This window comes from Piliocolobus tephrosceles, chromosome 16 (assembly GCF_002776525.5).
Source record: "Piliocolobus tephrosceles isolate RC106 chromosome 16, ASM277652v3, whole genome shotgun sequence".
Taxonomy (NCBI): domain Eukaryota; kingdom Metazoa; phylum Chordata; class Mammalia; order Primates; family Cercopithecidae; genus Piliocolobus; species Piliocolobus tephrosceles.
Genome location: NC_045449.1, coordinates 1,849,920 through 1,871,244, shown reverse-complemented (window position 1 = coordinate 1,871,244; position 21,325 = coordinate 1,849,920). Strand labels below are relative to the sequence as shown.

The following is a 21,325-nucleotide window of genomic DNA, read 5'->3' as shown; positions in this document are numbered from 1 at the left end:
GCCCCAGGACTGCGGCCCCGGCCGCCTCCGCGCCCCGGGACCCCCAGTCCCCGTCCCTCAGGGCCCCGCCCCCGGCCCGCTGCCCGCGCCGCCGCTGTCCGCGGTGCTGATCAACGCAGGCGCCGCCGTCGGGCCGCCCCGTCCGGGTCCCTAGGGACTGCGAGGGGCGGCGGCCCACGCCCGCTCCTCAGCCCCCACTGCCCCGCCCGGCCCCCCGTGGCCCTGACGTCAGCCCGCCCCGCGCCGGCGCCGTCCGCGCGCCCCGCCCCCGCGTCTCCAGGGCAACCGTGGCTTTCGATTGTTACTGTGGGAACTGGAGGTAACAGTCTACAGCCATGGTCGCCCCGCAGCACGCCCACGCGCCGCGCCACGCCGCGCCCCGAGCCTTGGGCGGGTGTCGCGGAGCAGGAGGAGGCGGGGGCAGCGAGTCAAGATCCCACGTGCCCGTGCGGGTGGCAGGAGGTGCTGCGCGGGGAGGCCGCCTCCCGGGGCTGGCGGCTGAGTCCACCGAGGCTCGAGCGCGCGCGGCCTGCGAAGTGCGTCTGGCGGCCAGACTGAGGCCGTGCTGTCCTCCCGGACAAGGTATCCCAGCCACGGCTCGGCGAGAGAAGGGGTCGGGCTGGGACTCGGGTTCTTTCGATTTCGGTGGGAGGGAAGCCACTGGGACCAGGAGGCTTGGAACAAGGTTTGTCTCCTGCGGCGTGAAGACAGTAGAGGGAGGAGTTTTCTGAAATCCTCCACAGCCCGGTTCTTCCAGGAACCCCCAGCTGAAGTGGGCGTTGGGCGAAGAGTAAACCCTTGTATCCCTTTCCTGATAGAGCCACAGCCTCTCCTCCCTCCACCCCCCTTTTCCCTCTGAGCTAGGAGGATAAGAAGGGTCCCCAGCCCCCTGGAAGCCAGTGCGTTTGTAAAGTTAACCTGGTCCCCGAAGCGTCTCAACAGATCAGCATGCCCACCTCAGCCTGTCTCTAGATGTTGGATTCCAATTTAAGACAGTTTCTCAAATTAGCCCTAAAGAGGAGTGAATACCACAGGGGCTGAAGTCCTCTGGTGCAGGTGAAGTGTGAACAAGGACCTCTAAAAATATTGTATGTGTCGCCTGCCACTGCCAACATCACCCACTGCAGGGGATGTCTAATGAATATCAGGTGTGAGACTTGCCCAGCGATAGTGTTGGGAATGGTTAATGCAACCCAGCCCACCACACGTTAATCCAATTTTTCTTAACGTCTCACGCCCCCCCTCCCGCCCCGCTTCACTCCCCACCCCGCGCCTTTGTGAAGACACTGGCAGGTGCCAGTTTTCTAGCTAATCAACACCCACGTGCTAGCCATCCCGCCTCCCCAGGGCCCCGAGGTCTTGCAGATTAAAACGCACTTGCTTCTGGGTTCCAGTGGATGTCAGTGGGTGGACTGCCGTGTACTGCTGGGTGTAGTGCTCTGGGAAGCCGGAGGTTCAACCTGGCACCATCAGCAGCTGGTGGTTATTTAAGGGGCCATGTTCTGTTTCCGAGCTTTCTGTAAAACGGGATAATAATCTCTTCTCCTCCGCAGGTGCATTGTGAGGATTAAATAGGATCATGTAAGTAAAAATCCGCGAACAGCAGAATGTTATTTTGATCTTAAGTATTCCGTTAGGCTACTACATGTTTGTGAGGGGGTGGTGTTGGGAGGGGACCCCAGCTCTGGGCACTTAGGCAGAATGAACGGGATGCGGGGGGTACACCTTGAGCTTTAGGCTGTATTTATTGTCTAATATATGTATAATCTGTATTATATATGTTATACATACGTATTTTCTTTTTTCTTCTGAGACGGTCTCACTCTGTCACCCAGGCTGGAGTGCGGTGGCACTATCTCGGGTCACTGCAAGCTCCGCCTCCCGGGTTCATTCTGGGCCTGGGGCTTTTGAGGGGGTTCCTTGCTAAGGGGGCTCTCTTTCCTAAGAGCTTTAGGAATTTAAGGTGGAATCAGAGGTAGAAAAGAGAAATGGTTGGGATGTTCCGAGAAGAGGTCAGAGTGTGGTCAGAGGGGAAAGAACCAGAGGATTGACCGTACAATGTCAGGGTTGTTTAGCATCTTAGAAATCATTTAGGGGCCGGGCATGGTGGCTCAGGCCTGTAATCCCAGCACTTTGGGAGGCAGAGGTGGGAGGATTACTTGAGCCCAGGAGTTCCAGAGGAGCCTGGGCAATACAATGCAACCCCTGTCTCTACAAAAAAGAAATAAAGGAAAGAAGAAAAAAAAAAGAAAATTAGTTGTGCACACCTGTAGTCCCAGCTACTTGGGAAGTTGAGGTGGAGGATTGCTTGAGGCTGGGAGGTCGAGGCTGCAGCGAGCCGTGATTGTGCCACAGTACTCCAGCCTGCATGACAGAGTGAGACCCTGTCTCAAAGAAAAAAAAAAAAAATCTTTAGGGCTGGGAGACATGGCTCATGCCTGTAATAACACCATTTTGCGGGGGCGGGCTGAGGCTGGAAGACTGCCTGAGCCCAGGAGTTCGAGAGCAGCCTGAGCAACGTAGTGAAACCCCATCTCTTAAAAAAAAAAAAAAAAAAAGCCAGTGTGATAGGTGGCACCTGTAGTCTCAGCTAAGCTACTCAGGAGGCTGAGGCAGGAGGGTCACTTGAGCCCAAGAGGTTGAGGCTGCCGTGAGCCATGATCCTGCACTCGGTGACAGAGGTAGACCCTGTCTTAAAATAATAATAATACTCCAGCCTGGCCAACATAGTCAAACTCTGTCTCTACTAAAAACACAAAAAATTAGCCGGCCCTGGTGGTGCTTGCCAGTAATTCCAGCTACTCAGGAGGCTGAGGCACTAGAATCACTTGAACCTGGGAGGCGGAGGTTGCAGTGAGCCGAGATCACACCACTGAACTCCAGCCTGGGTGGCTGAGTGACACGTGGTCTCAAATAACAATACTAATAGTACCTACCTCGTGAAGTTGTGAGATTAAACATGAAGTTGTGAGGTTTAAGCTATAGCCTAATATATATAACATGATATATATATATATATAATTTTATTTTTTTTCGGAGGCGGAGTCTTGCTTTGTCGCCCAGGCTGAAGTGCAGTGGCATGATCTTGGCTCACGGCAACCTCCGCCTCCCAGGTTCAAGCAATTCTTCTGTCTCAGCATCCTGAGTAGTTAGGACTACAGGTGTGTGCCACCACCCCCAGCCAATTTTTGTAGTTTTTTTTTTTTCTTTTCTGTGTTACTTTTGGAGACAGAGTCTATCTAGCTCTGTCTCCCAGGCTGGAATACAGTGGCACAATCACAGCTTACTGCAGCCTCAAACTCCTGGGCTCAAGTGATCCTCCCACCTGAGCCTTCGGAGTAGCTGGGACCAAAGGTGCGTGCCGCCACACCCAGCTAACTTTTACGTTATTTGTAGAGTGGCAGTCTTACTGTGTTGCCAAGGCTGGTCTTGAACTCCTGGGCTCGACTGATTCTCATGCCTTGGCCTCCCAAAGTGCTGGGATTACAGGCATGAGCAATTGCACCTGGCCCTAAATTAGGCAACATTAAAGCTCTTGCTTATTACAATGTCTGCTATACAGTTAGTACTCAATAAATGCTACTCTGGCCGGGCGCAGTGGCTCACACCTGTAATCCCAACACTTTGGGAGGCTGAGGTGAGCAGATCACTTGAGATCAGGAGTTCGAGACCAGCCTGGCCAACATGGCGAAACCCTGTCTCTACTAAAAATGCAAAAATTAGCTGGGAGTGGTGATGCACACCTGTAGTCCCAGCTACTCGGGAGGCTGAGGCAGGACAATCACTCGAACTCAGGAGGTGGAGGTCACAGAAAGTGGAGACTGTACCACTGCACTCCAGCCTGGGTGACAGAGCGAGACTCCGTCTCTGAATGAATGAATGAATGAATGAATGAATGAATGAATGAATGAATGAATGCTATTCCTATTTCTTTCCTTTGGACCTAATTTTCCTTTGCTATAAATTGAAAATGTTTAACCAGTGATTCTTCTGGGGAGCTTGCTCCCCTCCCTGGTGGGTTGCATGAGAGTCACACTAGGGGTTTTTTCAAATAACACACCCTCAGCAGAGACTTTTCTTCAACCCCTAAGGCAGTGGTTTTTCAAATACCCTGCTTGGGAATGATGGGGGCAATTTGCCAAAATGCAGATTCCTGGGTCCCAGTGATTCTGACTCAGTACATCTGGAGTTGGCCCCATAATTCAAGTTGGTTTGTTTTTTTTGAGATGGAGTCTCACTCTGCCACCCAAGCTGGAGTGCAGTGGCACAATTTCGGCTCACTGCAACCTCCACCTCCCGGGTTCAAGTGATTCTTCCACCTCAGCCTCCCAAGTAGCTAGGATTACAGGTGGATGCGACTACGCCCAGCTACTTATTATTATTATTATTTTTTTTGAGATGGAGTTTTGCTCTTGTTGCCCAGGCTGGAGTGCAACAGCGCAATCTTGGCTTACCGCAACCTTTGCCTCCCAGGTTCAGGCGATTCTCCTGCCTCAGCCTCCTGAGTAGCTGGGATTACAGGCATGCGCCACCATGCCCAGCTAATTTTTAGCAGAGACGGAGTTTTTCTCTGTTGATCTGGCTGGCCTGAAACTCCCGACCTCAGGTGATCCACCCACCTCGGCCTCCCAGAGTGCTGGCATCACAGGCATGAACCACCGCACAGGGCCAGAATTCAGGTTTTAACAAATGATCTGGATGTAAATGGTACACAGACTCTGTGCATTGAGGGTGGGGAGAGGGCACAACCCCCTAAGAGTCTCTTGCTCCTGGACGGCATGATGGGAAGTGACCTGTTCCACTTGTTGAGAACTAGTGGACCCCATGTTTCCCTCTAGCTTGGACACTATGGTTCTCAGGAGGAATCCTCACCCCGACCAGGAGCCCTTCTGCTCCACCTACTACTGCTGGGCTGTACCCACCCCACTTCTAATGTTAAGCCTTGGCTTAAAATTCACTCCCCAATATTCCTCCCCCTCTCTCTACTTTCATCCTCAGTAATCCCAAGCAGCTGGGGTATGCAAGTCATTTTTACCTCTTGGGACTGTGCTCAAGGGGGCAGCCTCTGATTGCCATGAGGATATGGGAGCCCTGAACTGCACATCTATCATTTCCAGAGAAGCCAGAAATCTGGATTTTTCTGTGCAATTTCAGAAACTTTAAATCAGAAGTTTTTCTAAAATTCAGTGGGTCAGATACCACAGTCTGTGTAATCAATGAATCCCCAAATCTCCTTTTGCTGAAGGAGAAGATTACTTAAAACAGCAAGGCAGAAGCCAACTGCAGCAAGGAGAACCACCTGCCACCCCTCCCCACACACACTTTCCACACCCAGTAACTGGGTCCCTGGGTGGATAATTCCTGTTTTTGTTTTGTTTTGTTTTGAATTTTGGACAGCTACTCTCTGTAGTGAGGAACCTGGAACTTTCGGTAACCTAAGGGATATCGGTCTGGTTGTCAGAAAAATGGGCTGGAGTATTTGTACTGTGTCCCTCACCACAATTCCCGCTCAGTTGCTTAGCTCCCTGGCAACGACGCCTGAGGGCTAAACAGGAGTTGGTGTGATCTTCCAGAAAAAGAACAGGCTTCTTGTCTTGCAAAGGCAGGAAGTCAGAAAACTGTGTGTGTGTGTGGGGGGGGGGGGGGGAGGGGCTGTCAGGTGGCAGCTGGACATGGGAGGCAAATCGTTAAGAGTGGGCATTTGGCCAGATGAGGTGGCTCATGCCTCCAATTGCAGCACTTGGGGAGGCTGGAACAGGTGGATTGCTTGAGCTCACAAGTTGGAGACCACCACACACAAGACGGTGAAACCCTTCTCTACAAAAAATACAAAAATTAGCTGGGTATGGTGATGTGCACCTGCAGCCCAGCTACTTGGGAGGCTGAGGTGGGAGGATGATGGCTTCAGCCCAGGAGGCGGAGGCCATCAAGACGGTGCCACTGCACTCCAGCCTCGGTGATAGAGTCAGACCTTGTCTTTATTTATTTTGAGATGAGTCTGTCACCCAGGCTGGAGTGCAGTGGCACAATCTCGGCTTACTGCAAGCTCTGCCTCCTGGGTTCGAGCGATTCTCCTGCCTCAGCCTCCCGAAGTGGCTGGGACTACAGGCGCCCACCACCACGCCTGGCTAATTTTTTGTATTTTTAGTAGAGACGGGGTTTCACCATGTTAGCCAGGATGGTCTCGATCTCCTGACCTTGTGATTCACCCGCCTCGCTCGGCCTCCCAAAGTGCTAAGATTACAGGCATGAGCCACCATGCCCAGCCCAGACCTTGTCTTTAAAAGTAAAGAGAAGAAAGAGTGGGCAATCCTAGCTAGGTGTAGTGGCTCAGGCCTGTAAGTCTAGCACTTTGGGAGGCTGAGGCAGGTGGATTGTTTGAGCTAAAGAGTTTGAGATCAGCCTGGGCAACATGGCAAAACCCTCTCTCTACAAAAATATAGAAATTAGCCAGGCATGGTGGCGCATGCCTGTAATGCCAGCTACTCAGGAGGTTGAGACAACTGCATGAACTCAGGAGGTCCAGGTTGCAGTGAGCCAGGATCTTGGCCACTGCTCTCCAGCCTGGGTGATAGAGTGAGCCTGTCTCAAAAAAAAAAAAAAAAAGAAACGAAACGAAACTGAACAATCCTCAAAGTATCCAAGAACAACTAACTATACTCCCCAAAGAGAAAACCAGCTGGATTGCTTAGGCCTTGGCTGTCATCACTAAAGAATGGCATCAATCTCAGAAACCCTGAAGATGGGATCAATTTAGGAAATGGCTGTTTATTCTGGCCTGTCTCTGACCTCCACCCAAGGTCTGGCATCAACCACCCTTCAAGCTCATAGTTCAGCGAGGTTAGAGCACTGAGGGAGAAGCAGGGAACACAGCGAGGTTTTGAGAGAAGACCAGCACACAACGCTCGGTGATCTGGGTAGAGAAGACTACATTACTGTGGTTCAGGCAGCCTTGCAGGTGATGTCTTCCCAAAACTTCTCAGATGTATATTCCTCCCTGATTGTGCCACCGAGGCCTCCTGCCCTTCAGTTTGGGCCTTCAAACTTCCACCAATAACATGTCAGTATGTGCACCCATGCAGGAGCTTGTCGTGGGACTCACAACTGGAAACATCTCCCTGCTTGGCACTGCCCAGAACACCATGTAGATGGCCAAGAAACCGACTTCCATTATAAAATTTTGTGTGTGTGTACCAGGAAAAAGATGGTCAAAATCCGTATCACCACTTTATTATGTGGCAGTCACCATGGTGCCAGCCTCTGTCTTCCCCATGTCACCCTCCTAAGCCAGGGCTCTCCAATCATTTTCATGTTTGAGGTTCACAAGTCAATGTCCATTAAGGCGTTGTGCTCCCCTTTTCTTCAAGGCAGGGCCCATATAATTTGGGTCTCAAGAATTGATAGTTGTCTCTTAACTGGTCCTGGTGAGGCGCACTCACAGCAGTGGAGGGCCCTGGGAGGGCACAGATGACGGAGGCTACCCCAAGAGGGGCTGGATGTAGGAGCAGAGACATTTCTTGATCTTTTACTCTGCAAACTGGTCCAAGAACTTGAGGTAGGCCTGACGCTGGGATGCAGCTGCTGGAATGAAGTGGCCACCAGGGTGGGTGAGGGTAATGGCTCCGGGGAGTTGGCTGGCCAATTGCATACTCTCCTGAGAGGGGATGACTTTGTCAGTGTCCCCGAAAACATGGAGTGAAGGCAGTGACAAGGGCCTTTGCAGGATGGATTCCTTGAACCCAAGGCCCCGGGGACAGAAACCAGAGACCAAGATGATAAACCGTGGCAGGGGGAAGCGGGGATCGTCTGCCTGGCCCAGGGCACATACAAAGGCTGCTAGCGCAGCCCCTTGGCTGAAACCAAGAAGGCCATCAAAAGGCCCCAGCCTGTTGAGTGCCTGTGCCACCATCCCCAGGGATTCCTCCAGGCCCCTGCATACGGCGGGCTCTTCCAATGCGGAGAAAACGTCCGCCTCCTGCTCTGAAAACCACCAGCCTCGAGGCTGCTCCTCTGGAGGGCAGGACCCTACAGCGATATGGGGAAAGAGGATGGGATTAGGGCATGGGAGGCTCCAGGAAGCAAAGAAATGAGAAAGGGCGGGAGGGTTCCAGATGACAGGAAAAGAGAAGCGGGGAATGGATTGGACTGAACAGGAGACAGCGGAGGAAGACGACGAAGGCGGAAGCCTGGGAGGACAGGCTGCAGTTTGAACAAGAGGGTAGGGGCCGCGAGAAACGAAGGGTGTGGACTGGATGGGGGGAATGAGGGTGGACGCAGGGTGAGGGATGCTGAGGCGTGTCGAGGGGACGAAACAAGCGGGGGAAAACTATTTCCGGAGCAGGGCTTGTCTCACCGAAGTCTGATCTGGCGCCCTCGGGGCCCGGGGCGTCGGGGACCAAGTGCGGGCCGCTGAGGCACACGAGCTCGGCGCGGGCCCGCAGCGCCTTCCTTAGTGCCCCGGTCTTCTCGCGGAAGCCCCGCTCGCTCTGCCGAAAGCCCGCCAGGCACAGGACCCGCAGGGGTCGCTGCGCGGCCATTATGACCGGCAAGGAGCGAGGGAAGCACCGGAAGCGGTCTTTCCCCGACCGGAAGTAGAATGCAAAGGGCGGAGCTAATCGCCCGCAACACCCCGAAGGCGGGCCTCGGAGCGCCAAGGCGTTCCCATGAGAACGGCAAAGGGCAGGGAGCAGCCAGAGCAAGGGCGGATACCTGAGGCCCCGGAGCTTGTCAAGGAGCAAGCGGTGCCACCTTCTTGTCTCTGCAGCTGCAGTCCTCGCAAGCCACGGCTGAAGGGGGATGCATGGACCCCTCCTGCACCTGAGGTTGCAGACTTTGGTCAGGGTCTCGTTTCTACGACCCTGCATTTCCCTCCGCTCCTGTGCATTTCCCGCCGCGGTCGCAGGGCGGCGGCCTCGGCTCGTGTCGCCAGGGATGCGGCCCGTGCCCAGGCGCGGTCTTTCCTCCCTCCTGGCAGCCCCTGCCTACCTTCCCCCGCGCGGGTCGGCCCGGGGTCTGGGGACGCCGGTCCAGGCCGTGGTTCACCGTCCAGGGCCCCAAGGAGCTGCCAGCGTAGAAGTCCATCGGGTAGGGCTGCTGCCAGGGAATATCCCTCAGAGCCACGGCCGCCTAGGGGAGGGGAGCGGACAATCACATTTGCCAGTGTTTTTCTGCTCCGGGATTACTGAATTCAGTCCTCACGACGGCCTGTGAAGGGCACACTGTCTCCTACCACAGAAGGGAAATGTGTGGTTCAGAGAGGTTCAGGGCCTTGCCTGAGGCTACACAGTCAGCCTCCGGAATCTATGAACATAGCGAAATGCTGCCCACCCACACCACTCGACTGCAGACCTCGCCTTTGAGAACCACGTCTAAAGCCCATTCTCCCCCAGAGCTTGGTGTTACCTCATAGGGTGTCAGCAGCGGCTTGGGGAAGGCTGTGCCCCAGTCAATGGAGAGACGTGGACATGCCACCTGCACCCACCTGGAAAGGAAAGCCCGGTCAGACCCTAGGAAGGGCCTCCTCTGCCAGCAGCATGCTGAAGACCATGACAGTGCCCCAGCACACCCATTCATTAACAGGCTTTATGAATCGTAAAGTAAAGACAGTGACCCACTGCTGTTTGGAATACCGTATTGTTGTGTGTGTTCTCCTGTTTCCTCTGCCGACAATGAGCTTTCCAGGGCAGCTCACTGGTGATAGTATCCCCAGAACCAAATTTAGTACCTGGTACAGGGCAGGTGTCAGCCACCACTCTAACGCATTGCACAACGACAAATGTGATGCTGCCATTGCCTCTGAGCCCCAGAGTCCCAAAGCAGGGATGACCCAGTTAGCCCTCCCAGGGAGGTCTCTGTAAACATTAAAATCCCATGGCCATGGAAGCAATTCCTGTTGGCTCCAGCCTTCAGGACGAGATGGGCAAGACCCAGCTTCTAAGCTTCTTTAGCCTGTCATAGCCAAGCAGGTAAGGTGGGGAAACTCACACATCCACCTCGGGAAGTAGGCTAAGCTTGCTGGGGAAGATCTCAGAGAGCAGCAGCCTCACGAAGGAAAGGCCAAAGGCTCGGAGTCGAGATTCCAGGTGCTGCTGGGAAAGGGAGACAGGGTGGGGGGTCACCTGGTCAAGCAGCCAAAGCTGAACCTGTGGCCTACAGGTTTTCCCAGCTGTGTTCCCAGCCACTGCCCTCCTCCAGAGGCTGTCCTGAGCCCACTGACCTCCAGGATCTTAGGACTGCCCTGGCGGCCCAGAGTGCCCAGAATAAGGCCCCAGGACTTAGCGGAGCGGGCGGTGGCTATGGCTTCCTGGCGAGCAGCCCGCATGCGCTGGTGGTCATAGTGCTCTCTGGACAGGACTTTGCTGTACGGGTCATACCTGGAAAAGCAGCAGTCAGGGTCACAGTGCAGCCACTGTGGGGACTAGGACTGTGCACACAGCTCCTGACTCAGCCCCATGGGCTCCTGAACCTTTAGGCCCCACGCAGGTAATTAGGAACAGAGGCAAGAGCGGGGATTGTCATTAGGCAGACCTGTCCCACAGCTGGACCAGACACAACAGACGGCAGCTTTAGGATTTCAGTGGAAACCCCAGGAGACGGGTAGGCAACAGCAGCCCTGGAGCTAATGCCCAGATCCAGGGCCCAAGTGCCTCAGACCCTTAGGGCTGGTGGCTTAGTGGCCAGGAAATGGGGATGCAACCCATTGAGGGCCTCAGTGGCGGGGAATCTCACCCCACACCAGCTGGTCAGCCCAGCCCGGCCCAGCCCATACCGGTAAGCGGGGACATTGGGGTTGGCAATCATGACAGACTCCAGATGGAAGCGGCCATCTCCAAGATACCTGCAGGGGTGGAAAGGAGGCTGTAAGTGTGGTTTGGGGCAGCAGAAGACGCACTCGCTGGCTTAGAAGTCCACAGGGCTGGCCGGGCACGGTGGCGCACGCCTGTAATCCCAGCACTTTGGGAGGCCGAGGCAGGCGGATCACGAGGTCAGGAGATCAAGACCATCCTGGCTAGCAAGGTGAAACCCCGTCTCTATTAAAAATACAAAAACTTAGCTGGGCATGGTGGCACGCACCTGTAGTCCCAGCTACTGGGGAGGCTGAGGCAGAAGAATCACTTGCACCTGGGAGGCGGAGGCTGCAGTGAGCCGAGATCGCACCACTGCACTCCAGCCTGGGCAACAGAGCGAGACTGTCTCAAAAAAAACGTCCAGAGGACTGAGTTCACGGCTGGCTGTGCTGTGACTCTGTAAACTGGAACAAGCCATCATTTCACCTCTTGGAGCCTTGGTTTTCTCACATGTGAGATAAGCAGTTTGAATTGGATGACTGTATTTACATAATGCAGAATCTAAGAACTGTCCCACCCCAAGCTTGTGAGGAAGAGTGAAGGAACAGCCCGGCCATGGTGAGGCCACCTGGGGTTCTAGAGATCCTCATTTGGAAGTTGGGGAACAGATTCTCCTTTACAAGCTCAATACAGATATGGACAGTAGTATTCAAGTAACCGACATTTCTGGCACTGTGGAAGACAGTTTTTCACAGACACGGGTGGGAGTGGGGGATGGTTTCAGGATGAAACTGTCCCACCTCAGATCATCAGGCATTAAAATCTCATAAGGATCATGCAGCCTAGATCCCTCACACACACAGGTCATGACAGGGTTTGAGCTACGAGAATCTCATGCCGCGGTGGATCACTGGAGGTGGAGCTCAGGCGGTCATGCTGGCGGGCCCACCCTCACCTTCCACTGTGCGGCAGGGTTCCTAACACGCCATGGGACCACGGGCTGGGGACCTCTGATCTATGCTGTACATGAGGTTGCAGGACATACAATGGCTACTTTCTGCCCAAACCAGCTCTTGGGCCCAGTTACTGAGTTATAACAATAGCTACCTCATTTTCATTTTTTTGTTGTTGCTTTCAGACAGGGTCTTACTCTGTCACCCAGGCTGAGTGATTCAATCGTGGCTCACTGCAGCCTCGAGCTCCCAGGCTCAAGCGATCCTCTCACCTAAGCCTCCTGAATAGCTGGGACTACAGGCATGGACACCATACCCAGCCAATTTTTCTTCTTTCTTTTTCCTTTCTCTTTTTTTTTTTTTTTTTTTTTTTTTGAGAGAACAGGGTTTCATTGTGTTGCCCAGGCTGGTCTCAGACTCCTGGACATATGAAATTCTCCTGCCTTGGCCTCCCAAAGTGTTGGGATTACAGGCGTGAGCCACTGCACCCGGCCAACAGCTACTGTTTATTAGACTTGTGCCTTCTATGTACCAGGCATAGACTAAGTACCTGAAGTGAATTAGTTCACGCAGTCCTGTCTACTCATCCTCCAAGATCCGTATAGTATACCCATTTTACAGAAGATACAACTGAGGCCCAGGGACGTTAAGAAACTTGCCTAATATTAAACAGCGAGGAAGCAGTGGATCTGAGGCTCAACCCCAGGCTGTACCGAGTGTGCCCACAGGCATGCTGTCCCTGACAGTAGCTTCCCAGCCCTGAAGACTCCAGAGTGTGCAAGATAACCTGCCCGTGGCAGCTCCTTCTCTCCCTCTTGGAGACCACACTTCATTCTGATGAATGGCTAACACTCAGGGTGTCCCTCCCTCCAACATACACTTTGAAGCCCCCAAGGGGAGAAACCGAGTGGCGCGGGCACAGGGGGAGTTCGGCTCGGGGAGCAGGGCTGCCAGGACTGGGCTGGGGAAGGCCCTGATGTGCACCTGTCTAGGGTCGGGGTGTCAGGCCTGTGGGAACAGCCTCTGAAGCCCCAGAGGTGGGACTGAGTCAGGGAGCGCCCCTCCCTCCCAGACATTAGTAAGGAACGGGGCTCCCTTCCCGGGTCCCAGTCGGGGGAGCTGTCGGCTCTCAGGCTGGCTGCATTCACACAACATTAAGCATTTCCATTACCTAAAATAATTAGGCGGCAGGAGACACACTGCTTCTGCTTGTTAGCTGTCCGGATGGTAAATTAATGGGGCTGCAGCCTGGGCGTGCCCATCCATCTTCTCCAATTACATTCCCACCATTTCCAGCCCACCCTCATCCCCCGCATCAGGCCCTCTGACTCCTGCCCCCACCCTGCACAGCCTTCTGGGTGGCGGACTGGGCCATGGAGAAAGCCACAGTAAACCTGAAGTCTGGTCCCTGTTTGGTCCCCACCTTGCAGTGTGACCTTGGGCAGGTAAGGAACATTAGATTTGCTTTCCTTCCTGGATGAAGAACCTCAGGCTCCCTCCCAGGATACACTCATGTGTCTAGGACTTACTTGGCCCCCATTTTTAACTTACACAACGGCCTCCACCTCTTTGGGCAGTCGGGGGGATGTGCAGCCCAGAATCTCTCCAGGGGACAGGGGCTTGCACTGTGGGACACTCACACGGTACTCAGCTTTCAGCTCCTGGGCGGCTGCCTGTAGGAATGACGAGGGAAGGGAAGCCAGTGGCTGGGGCAGGAAAGCCAGGGCTGAGAAACAGCCTGGAGCACCTGGGGATCCAGCAACAGCCAGAGAGTGGCTGCTGTCCACCGTGCGGGAGGCCGAGGATCCTCGTTCCACTCACCTGCAAGGTCGACACAAACTGAATGGTGCTGACCAGGGCAAGGGCAGTGGCTGGGGGAAAGGTGAGGCGGAGAGAGTCCAGGAGGTGGGTAGTGTCTATCCGGATGTCCACAAAGACGTACAGCACCCGGAAGTCTTGGGCCGAGGTGTCCATGGGAACTGCGGGAGGGAGGAGTTCAGGGGCTGTTTGGGAGGCAGGAGCAGCAGAGGGCCTGGCCCAGGCTCAGGTCTCTGAGCAACCAGCCCAGTGGCTTCAGCCTGGGGGTAAAAGGGCAGGGTAGGAGAAGAGGGGGTCACGGGTCCCCTAGAAGCTCCTTCTCAGTCGGACTTCTCTGTCACCCGGCCAGGGCCTGGCCTGCTCTACGACCAGCAGCCTTTCAAACACCCGCATCTGGGACAGAGCACAGTTGCCAAGGCAACCAAATCCAAAGGCAAGATCTACCTGCAGAGCAGGCAGGCAGAGGCCACCCCAGAAACCAGGAGGGACCTCGTGTCTCCAAGCAGGACAAGAAGCCACTGCCATGGGGAAGATGAGTGTGCAGCCTGCCTCCCTGCCAGCCCCGCCACTGTCCAGATGTCCTGGCCCCGCCATACCCAGGCAACTGTGGCCGTAGTGCACCAAGAAGTCAGCTCCCAGGGCCCTCGCCGTGAAGTCATCCACACAGCAAGCCCCATAGGTCACGTCACCCATCACCATCACTTCAGCCTCCGTGAACCTGTCGGGGGGGGTGGGGGGGACAGTGGGACAGGGACACAGGGAGTGCGGTGGGAGAGACCCAATGCTGGGAGGGTGTCTCAGGGCCCAGCTCCTCTCTCCCTACTTCTCCAGTTCCTTGGGTTGGCAGCTGCCACTTCTGCCAACAAAGAGTAGGAGGGGCACAGCTGCCACCTCCCCCAGCCTGGCAACCGCTCCTGGAACTGTTGCTGCGCGAGGACCCTCATTCCTCTGCCCAGGCTCAGGCTGCAGGAAGGACCTTAGCCCTCAGTCCAGCACACATGGGGTCAAAACACAGATGCCCCCTCCCCTGACTCACCCACCCAGAGCAGTGAGCACGCACACACACGCAAAGGTCCTCACTCCCATGCTGAGTGCTGCGGTGGGCATAGGTGTGGCTGTATGGATACACACAGCCCCCATCTCGCCTGGACCCCCACTCCCTCCCCACCACAGGACCCCCACTTCCTCCCCACCACAGGCAGGGCCCCCATTCCCTCCCAACCACAGGCAAGGCCCTTAGTGCCCAGGACAGGGGGACCCAGGCACAGGTCCCCCACAGCACATGGCGCCACCTACACGCCTCCTGCCTCAGGAAGAGGAGGCTGTGGCCAGAACACTGCCGTGGGATCAGCTGCCAGGCCAGAATCACTGCGGGAGGGGGTGGGTGGGGAAGACGTGGGTGGGGAAGATGTGGGTGGGGAAGACCCTGTACCCCTAAACTTACCTTAGGAATGGAGAACCCCCTCTTCCTTGGAAGAGACTCACACTTGGGGTGTGGAGCCTGGCTCAGTGACTGGGGTCCCCCCATCCTCCCCTGGGGGTGTGGCAGTGGAAGAGTTGAGCTCCTGCTAGTCACCCCCTCCTCCACCCCCTTCCCCAAATCAGGCTGTGCCCAGAAGCAGATTATTCAGCTCCTTAGAATGCAGCCCAGGCATCTGAGTCAGCCAGAGCACTTAATTTTTTACAGATTAAAATGTATGCAAATTGGCCTGAGCCCCAGAGAGCATCCCCAAGGGGCAAGAGGGTAGGAGCAGGGAAGTAAGTTTGTGGTAACAGGATTGGGGGGAGGAGGCAGCAGCAGGGGAGGGGGAGGGGGCAACAGGGGAAGGGGAGGGGGTGGCAGGGGAGGGGGGAGCAGGGGAAGGGCAACAGTGGAGGGGGAGGGGGCAACAGGGGAGGCAGGGGGAGCAGGGGAGGGAGAGCAGGGGAGGGGGGAGCAGGGGAGGGGGATGGGGCAGCAGGGGATGAGGTTGGGGGAGCAGGGGAGGGGAAGGGGGAACAGGGGAGGGGAAGGACGGGGAGGCGATGGGGCAGCAGGGGAGGTGGAGGGAGCAGAAGGGGAGGCAGAGGGGGAGGGGGCAAGAGGGAAGGGGGAGGGGGAGCAGGGGAGGGGGATAGGGAAGTGGGGGGGGAGATGGGGCCGCAGGGGAGTGGGAGGTTCCCAGCATGAGATGAGCTCCCCTTTCTTCGCTCCCCTCCCCTGTCCCTGTGCTGGTTCCAGATGGCTAAGCTCTCACCCTCCCAAGGATGGCTCATTGTATTGCAGAAACTTAAGAGTGACAGGGGTAGGATGTAGAGGAACTGAATACCTTCTCCCGCACACCTCGGTGCTCCAAACCCATCCTTGCTCTACTTTCCCAAATGTGCCCGAGGAAACGGTGCCCCTGCCGCGCCCACCAGCAGACCTCTCACTGACCACTCAGCACATTTCAGGGACAGCTTGGAGAATTCTCAGGTTCCTCCCTGGGTCCCACCACCTGCTCTGGGCGCAGCTTTGAAGACACTGGGATTAGTTTCTTTCTCTGTCCCAAATGTTTAGGGAGGAGATATTTGCAGGGACATGCAGGGCCTCAGCAAGCTGATTTGTTTCGGGTTTTCCCTTAGTGTGTGTGGTTGTGGGAGGGAAAGGGGAACCGCGGAGGTCCAGAAGAAAAAAACGCCCGCCACCAGGGCATTACCCCCCGGGGTAATGAGCACAGGGGATGGGAGCAACCTGGCTCAGCCTCCTCTCCAGGGTCCCAGGCCTCACCTTTCCAAGATATCCACAATGGTACAGGCAAAGAGGAGGAGGCCTTCCGGCATTTGCAAGGCCACTGCGAGACGGAGCAAAGACGTGGAGGTGGAGGGCTAGGAAGGGGCTGCAAGGAGGACGCTGTCCCATCCGGGCCAGGCAGCCCCTCCACCCCCACCCCAGCTCAAGGATCACGGGCTCACCCTTCTTGGCCTGGGCTTGTTGGATCCTCCAGATGGTCTTGGGGATCTCAAAGTTGTAGTTGGAAGGCAGCACCTGGATTGCTGCCTGCAGCTGGGGGTTCTTCAGGATCTCAGGGGGGATGTGATTGGCCACACGGCCCCGAGGGGCCCGAGCTAGAATGGATACAAGCCTGAGCTGGCGTCTGTCTTTGGCTGCAGCCAGACTGAGGTGGCACAGGGACCCGTTTTCAGGGTCTGTCGGTGCCCCGACTCAAGCACAGAAATAAAAAATTTTGAGTCATCTCAAGAAAAGTCCCAGGCCTCTTAGCTAGCCCTATAACCAGCAATTAGGGAAGTCAGTAACTTGCTAAACAAGAAGATAATAAACCACAGTCACTCAAGTCAGAGTCATAAGATGTCTGCTTCCCCACAGGAACTAAAGATAACATCTTCACATATACCCCTAAGTCGTTTTTCAGAAACCAGGACCCCCACCTGATGAAAAATGCCAACTAATTGCTGTCATGTAAGACCTAAGACAGACTGAAGCCAGAAAGTAGGTAAGAAACTTCCAGAAATTCCCCAGGCCTTAATTCACTTTAAAGACCCCCTGCGGCCCAGCCTTTAAAAACCCGGGCGGCAGCTCATGCCTGGAATCCCAAAGTGCTGGGAGACTGAGGAGGGCGGATCACGAGGTCAGGAGATCGAGACCATCCTAGCTAGCAAGGCGAAACCCCATCTCTACTAAAAATACAAAAAACTAGCGGGGCGAGGTGGCGGGCGCCTGTAATCCCAGCTACTCAGGAGCCTGCGGCAGGAGAATGGCGTGAACCCGGGAGGCAGAGCTTGCAGTGAGCCAAGACTGCGCCACTGCACTCTAGCCTGGGCGACAGAGCGAGACTCCATCTCAAAATAAATAAATAAATAAATAAATAAAATTAAAAAAATAAAAACCCTTTGCTTGTAAGCCATCAGGGAGTTTAGGTCTTAAGCCTTAGCTGCCCAGTCTCCCTGCTTGGCGCCTTACAATAAATGCTTGTTCTCTCCCTGCAAATCTCAATGTCAGTGTTTGGCTTTGCTTTGTGAGGACGAGGAGACCCAAGTTGAGTTCAGTAACAAGACCCAGCTAAGCTGTTAACTCCACCAAGTTTAAGGGCCAGATCCAGACACCAAGTGGGTTAGCCCAGCTTTCGTTCTCGCTGAATTCATCCCGAAGGTAGAGACAATTCATTAAGCCAGAAGGTAACCGGTATAATTTCCATGTTGTGAACTTACTGGGAATGGAAGACTTGAGCCCATGAATAGAATATGGCTCACCTTCTTCCTCAGGAGAGTAGAGGTGACACCGGGGGGCTAAGGAGCAAAGATTTAGTCTGAGTCCACATACTGCTCCTTGATAGAGAACAGCCCTGAAGAAAACCCAAGAGTCAGTCTAGCCAGCCCAGCCAGCCTGGGAGAATGTCTCCCCTCTCCCACCTCCTGAGGATACCTTGAAGTTTTGAGCTTCTAGATATGAGGTCTATAAGCAAACCATTAAACATGAATACTAACTTAAAAGACTGCCCTCCTTACTCCGAATCCCACTGACTATGGCCACATTGGTTACTTCTTTCATGCTTACCTCTCCTCATTTAAAAGGGAAATAAACATCGTACACGCACTTAGCTGTCCCATTGCTCCTCCTTACTCTTGTTTGGACGAACGGAGGCAAGATGGTGCACTTCCGGGTTCTTCATCACGTGCAAAAATGCAGCCGGCGCCCGGGAAGGTGCAGACCAACTAGGTATGCGCCAGGTGATGTCAATCCGAAGAGACCAAGATTCACCTGGTCGCACCAATGGAACGCCCCCCCCCCCCACCCCCGCCTCGACACACCTGTGTCCCGCCTATTGCCCTTCCTAAACCAGGAACACTTGAGTCAGGGTGGTGGACGTACCAGTAAGGACAGAAAAGTGACCTTGTCCCTTAGGGACCAGCAGTCTAGCAATGACAGGTTTATACTTTCCTGGAGTAAAGGGGAAACCGTAGCACTTAGCAAGACTGCAGCCCTTACTCTGGTCTCACCCTGTTCCCCACAATTCAGCTTATTATTTTTTAAGGCAGGGTCTCACTCCATCACCCAGGCTGGAGTCAGGGGCTCAGTCATGGTACACTGCAGCCTCGACCTCCTGGGCTCAAACGATAATCCTCCCACCTTAGCCTCCCCAGTTGCTAGGACCACAGGCACGTGCCAAGACGCACGGCTTTTTTTTTTTTTTTTTGGCAAAGTCTCACTCTGTCCGCCAGGCTGGAGTGCAGTGGCGCGATCTCAACTCACTGCAAGCTCAGCCTCCCGGGCTCAAGCAATTCTCCTGCCTCAGCCTCCCGAGTAGCTGGGATTACAGGCATGTGCCACCAGGCCTGGCTAATTTTTGTATTTTTAGTAGAGACAGGGTTTCACCATGTTGTCCAGGCTGGTCTTGAACTCCTGCCCTCAGGTGATCTGCCCCCCTCTGCCTCCCAGAGTGCTGGGATTACAGGTGTGAGCCACCGCGCCCGGCCACACAGGGCTATTTTTTAATTTTTTTGTGCATACAGGGTCCCCCAGACTGGTGTGGAATTCGTAGGCTCACACAGTCCTCCTCAGCCTCCCAAAGTGCTCAGACTAAAGGTGTAAGCCACTATGCCCTGCCCCCACATTAAGCTTAGTTCAATCCCGGTATCTCTTTAAGGAGCCAGACAGTCTGAGGATACGAGAAGGCAAGAAATTAACTTATTCAACGAATACGTATTGAGACTGTACTGTGTGCCACAACTTCTGCTAGGGCCCCACGCTATGACAGGAGGGATCCGCCCAGATGTGAGGCTTCAACCACTGTGTGGGCGGCGGTGGGGATGGTCCAGTGGAGATCTAGTCTGGCAGGCCGGGACCCTGAGACCAGATTTGAACGTTACCACTGCTATGGTTTTGGTCAGTTGTTTCAAAAGCCTTGGACAATCAGCCTAGGCTTCCTAGGCCCATCACAGATCCTCCTCTGACAAGTCCCTAGTGGTCGTTGGGGTGTAGGAGCTGCTAACATTAGCCCTTCAATGTGTCCCAGGGGCCAGGAGGCACCTCCTCCTCTATCACAAGGCTGTATGTTTACATTAACATTCCCCCAGTAGACTGAGATCTCTGATCCCAGTACCTGCACCCAGCGCAGGCCTGGCATTCGGTGGGCGCTCAGTTAATGCCTGGCGAATGAAACCTTGTGCCTCTTCCCCGAAAGCATTCCCTGAGGGCGCACTCGTAAAATACCCGCTGCAACTGGCCTGGCCCCTTCCCTCCCCGTCGAGTCCGTTTTATCCGTCAATCTTCCTGCGTCCGTCTGCCCGCCAAGGCAAGGCTGTAGTTTCCGATTTGAAGATTAAGGGCTGCTCTCGGTCGCGCCCTAAAGCTGCAAAAGACTGGTACCTCTGGGCTCCGGTTGACAGCGACCCCCAGCTGGTGACAGCGGCCCAAGGCGACTAACAGCGGGATCTAGAAAGACGCTGCCGCCGTTCAAGGGGGTTGGTCCTGTCCCTAACTGGGGGGCCCCGCGCCGTGATGCGAGGTCTGGAGGGCGCAGCGTTGCAGCACCCACCTCTGCCAGGGCCGTTTCGGCCGCCCTGCTCCGCTGCCCCGAACGCAACCACCGCCGCCATCACTTGCCTGCGCACGTGGTACTGAAAAGACAGCGCTGGAAGAACGCGGAGAGCGCAGACATTGCGATCGATCGCCGATCGGTCAGCGGGGGGCGGGGATACACGCTGGGCGGGGCCATAAAGGAGGAGCTAGGGGCGGGGCTATACGGAGCTCCACCCCAGCCCCGAATGCCGGGACTCAGGATTCCCTAGTGGTCCCCGACCACTGCAGTTGCCCTCTCCCTGCGACTCCGCCTCCCACTCCTCTCCCCGGCCGTGCACGAGCCTGCCACTCCCGGATCAGAGCTCTCCTATGGGCTAACTCCCTGCACGAGCTTTGCAGGCCGAGTCTTGTGAAGGGGGACACCCACCAGATCTTCCTTCAGACCCCCTGCCAGTCTCCCCCTGCTGGTAAGCGGTGGCCGGTCACCCGGCCGCCGTCTGGGGCCACGCTCCCTACCTAGGGGCACCCCACTGTCCGGCAGGATAGAACTCGGGGACCACCAGCCTAACTCCAAGTTAAGAGTCTTGGTGCAGGTTTCTGGATCGCCCTTATCACCTTAAAAAATTTTTTTCTTTTTGAGATAGGATCTTGGTCTGTCGCCCAGGCTGGAGTGCAGTGGTGCGATCATTGTTCACAGCAGTCTCAATCTTCTGCGCTCAAGCCATCTTCCTGCCTCAGCCCCCTGAGTACCCAGGACCACAAGCGTACGTTCAGTTAAGTTTTTTGTTTTTTTGTTTTTTGTTTTTAGTAGAGATAAGGTTTCACTGTTTTGCCCAAGCTGGTCTTGAACCTCTGGACTCAAGCAATCCTCCCACTTTGGCCTCCCAAAGTGCTGGGATTACAGACGTGAGCCGCTGCACCCGGCCCTTATCACCTTTAGAATCCACCGTGTAGACCCTGTAGAAGGTTCACATGGGGGAAACTGCACTTTTGGGGAAGGCCCGCAGCCTGAGGGTGCTTTCCTGGGAGGGTGGGCAGTTGAGGACTGTGATGTCTAACCCTTGTGGACCCTGGCCAACCTTTGCCCTGCCCCTCAGGGCTTGTCTTTCTCCTGATCACTGACAGAGCCCAAGAGACCTCAAAAAGAAGACAGCCAGTGAAACGGCTTTGACCTTTGGAAGAGCAAAGTACCTGCAGGACTGGCCCTCAGCAGACTGTCGTGCAGAACAATGGTCTGTCAGGGCAGACGGTCTACCCAGTCCCCTGGC

General features: G+C 55.2%; 2 protein-coding genes across 7 annotated transcripts; both read right to left on the bottom strand.

Moving 5' to 3' along the window:
* Positions 1-6,743: 6,743 nt before the first annotated feature.
* DPH1 (diphthamide biosynthesis 1) lies at positions 6,744-20,198 on the bottom strand. 6 transcript variants are annotated; one of them, XM_031934282.1, is made up of 13 exons: positions 20,074-20,121; positions 17,789-17,880; positions 16,493-16,645; positions 16,308-16,371; positions 14,155-14,276; positions 13,562-13,719; positions 13,292-13,413; positions 10,769-10,837; positions 10,217-10,373; positions 9,985-10,088; positions 9,403-9,481; positions 8,986-9,126; positions 6,744-8,817 (listed from the first exon to the last, which is right to left on the bottom strand). In XM_031934282.1, exons 4-13 carry the CDS (start codon positions 16,358-16,360, stop codon positions 8,728-8,730), a joined length of 1,095 nt encoding a protein of 364 aa, XP_031790142.1. In that variant the 5' UTR covers positions 16,361-16,371; positions 16,493-16,645; positions 17,789-17,880; positions 20,074-20,121; the 3' UTR covers positions 6,744-8,727. The 6 variants fall into 6 exon arrangements, with proteins under 6 accessions (XP_031790142.1, XP_031790138.1, XP_031790137.1 ...); XM_031934278.1 differs by lacking the exon at positions 20,074-20,121 and adding an exon at positions 18,093-18,230 and having other exon boundaries at positions 9,985-10,085; XM_031934277.1 differs by lacking the exon at positions 20,074-20,121 and adding an exon at positions 18,093-18,197.
* OVCA2 (OVCA2 serine hydrolase domain containing) lies at positions 7,215-8,595 on the bottom strand. The gene is made up of 2 exons (XM_031934283.1): positions 8,354-8,595; positions 7,215-8,025 (listed from the first exon to the last, which is right to left on the bottom strand). The coding sequence occupies exons 1-2, from the start codon at positions 8,535-8,537 to the stop codon at positions 7,526-7,528; spliced, it is 684 nt and encodes a 227-aa protein (XP_031790143.1). The 5' UTR covers positions 8,538-8,595; the 3' UTR covers positions 7,215-7,525.
* Positions 20,199-21,325: the final 1,127 nt, after the last annotated feature.

Bases quoted from the DNA above. Each gene is read 5' to 3' on its own strand.
- DPH1 (XM_031934277.1), bottom strand. From the start codon at position 18,145: ATGGGACAGCTAAGTGCGTGTACGATGTTTATTTCCCTTTTAAATGAG. The intron at 13,414-13,561 runs GTGAGTGGAACG...TCATTCCTACAG, and splicing joins AGTTTGTGTCGACCTTGCAG to GCAGCCGCCCAGGAGCTGAA. The intron at 8,818-8,985 runs GTAGGCAGGGGC...CTGCAACCTCAG, and splicing joins GCCGACCCGCGCGGGGGAAG to GTGCAGGAGGGGTCCATGCA.
- OVCA2 (XM_031934283.1), bottom strand. From the start codon at position 8,537: ATGGCCGCGCAGCGACCCCTGCGGGTCCTGTGCCTGGCGGGCTTTCGG. The intron at 8,026-8,353 runs GTGAGACAAGCC...ATATCGCTGTAG, and splicing joins GGGCGCCAGATCAGACTTCG to GGTCCTGCCCTCCAGAGGAG.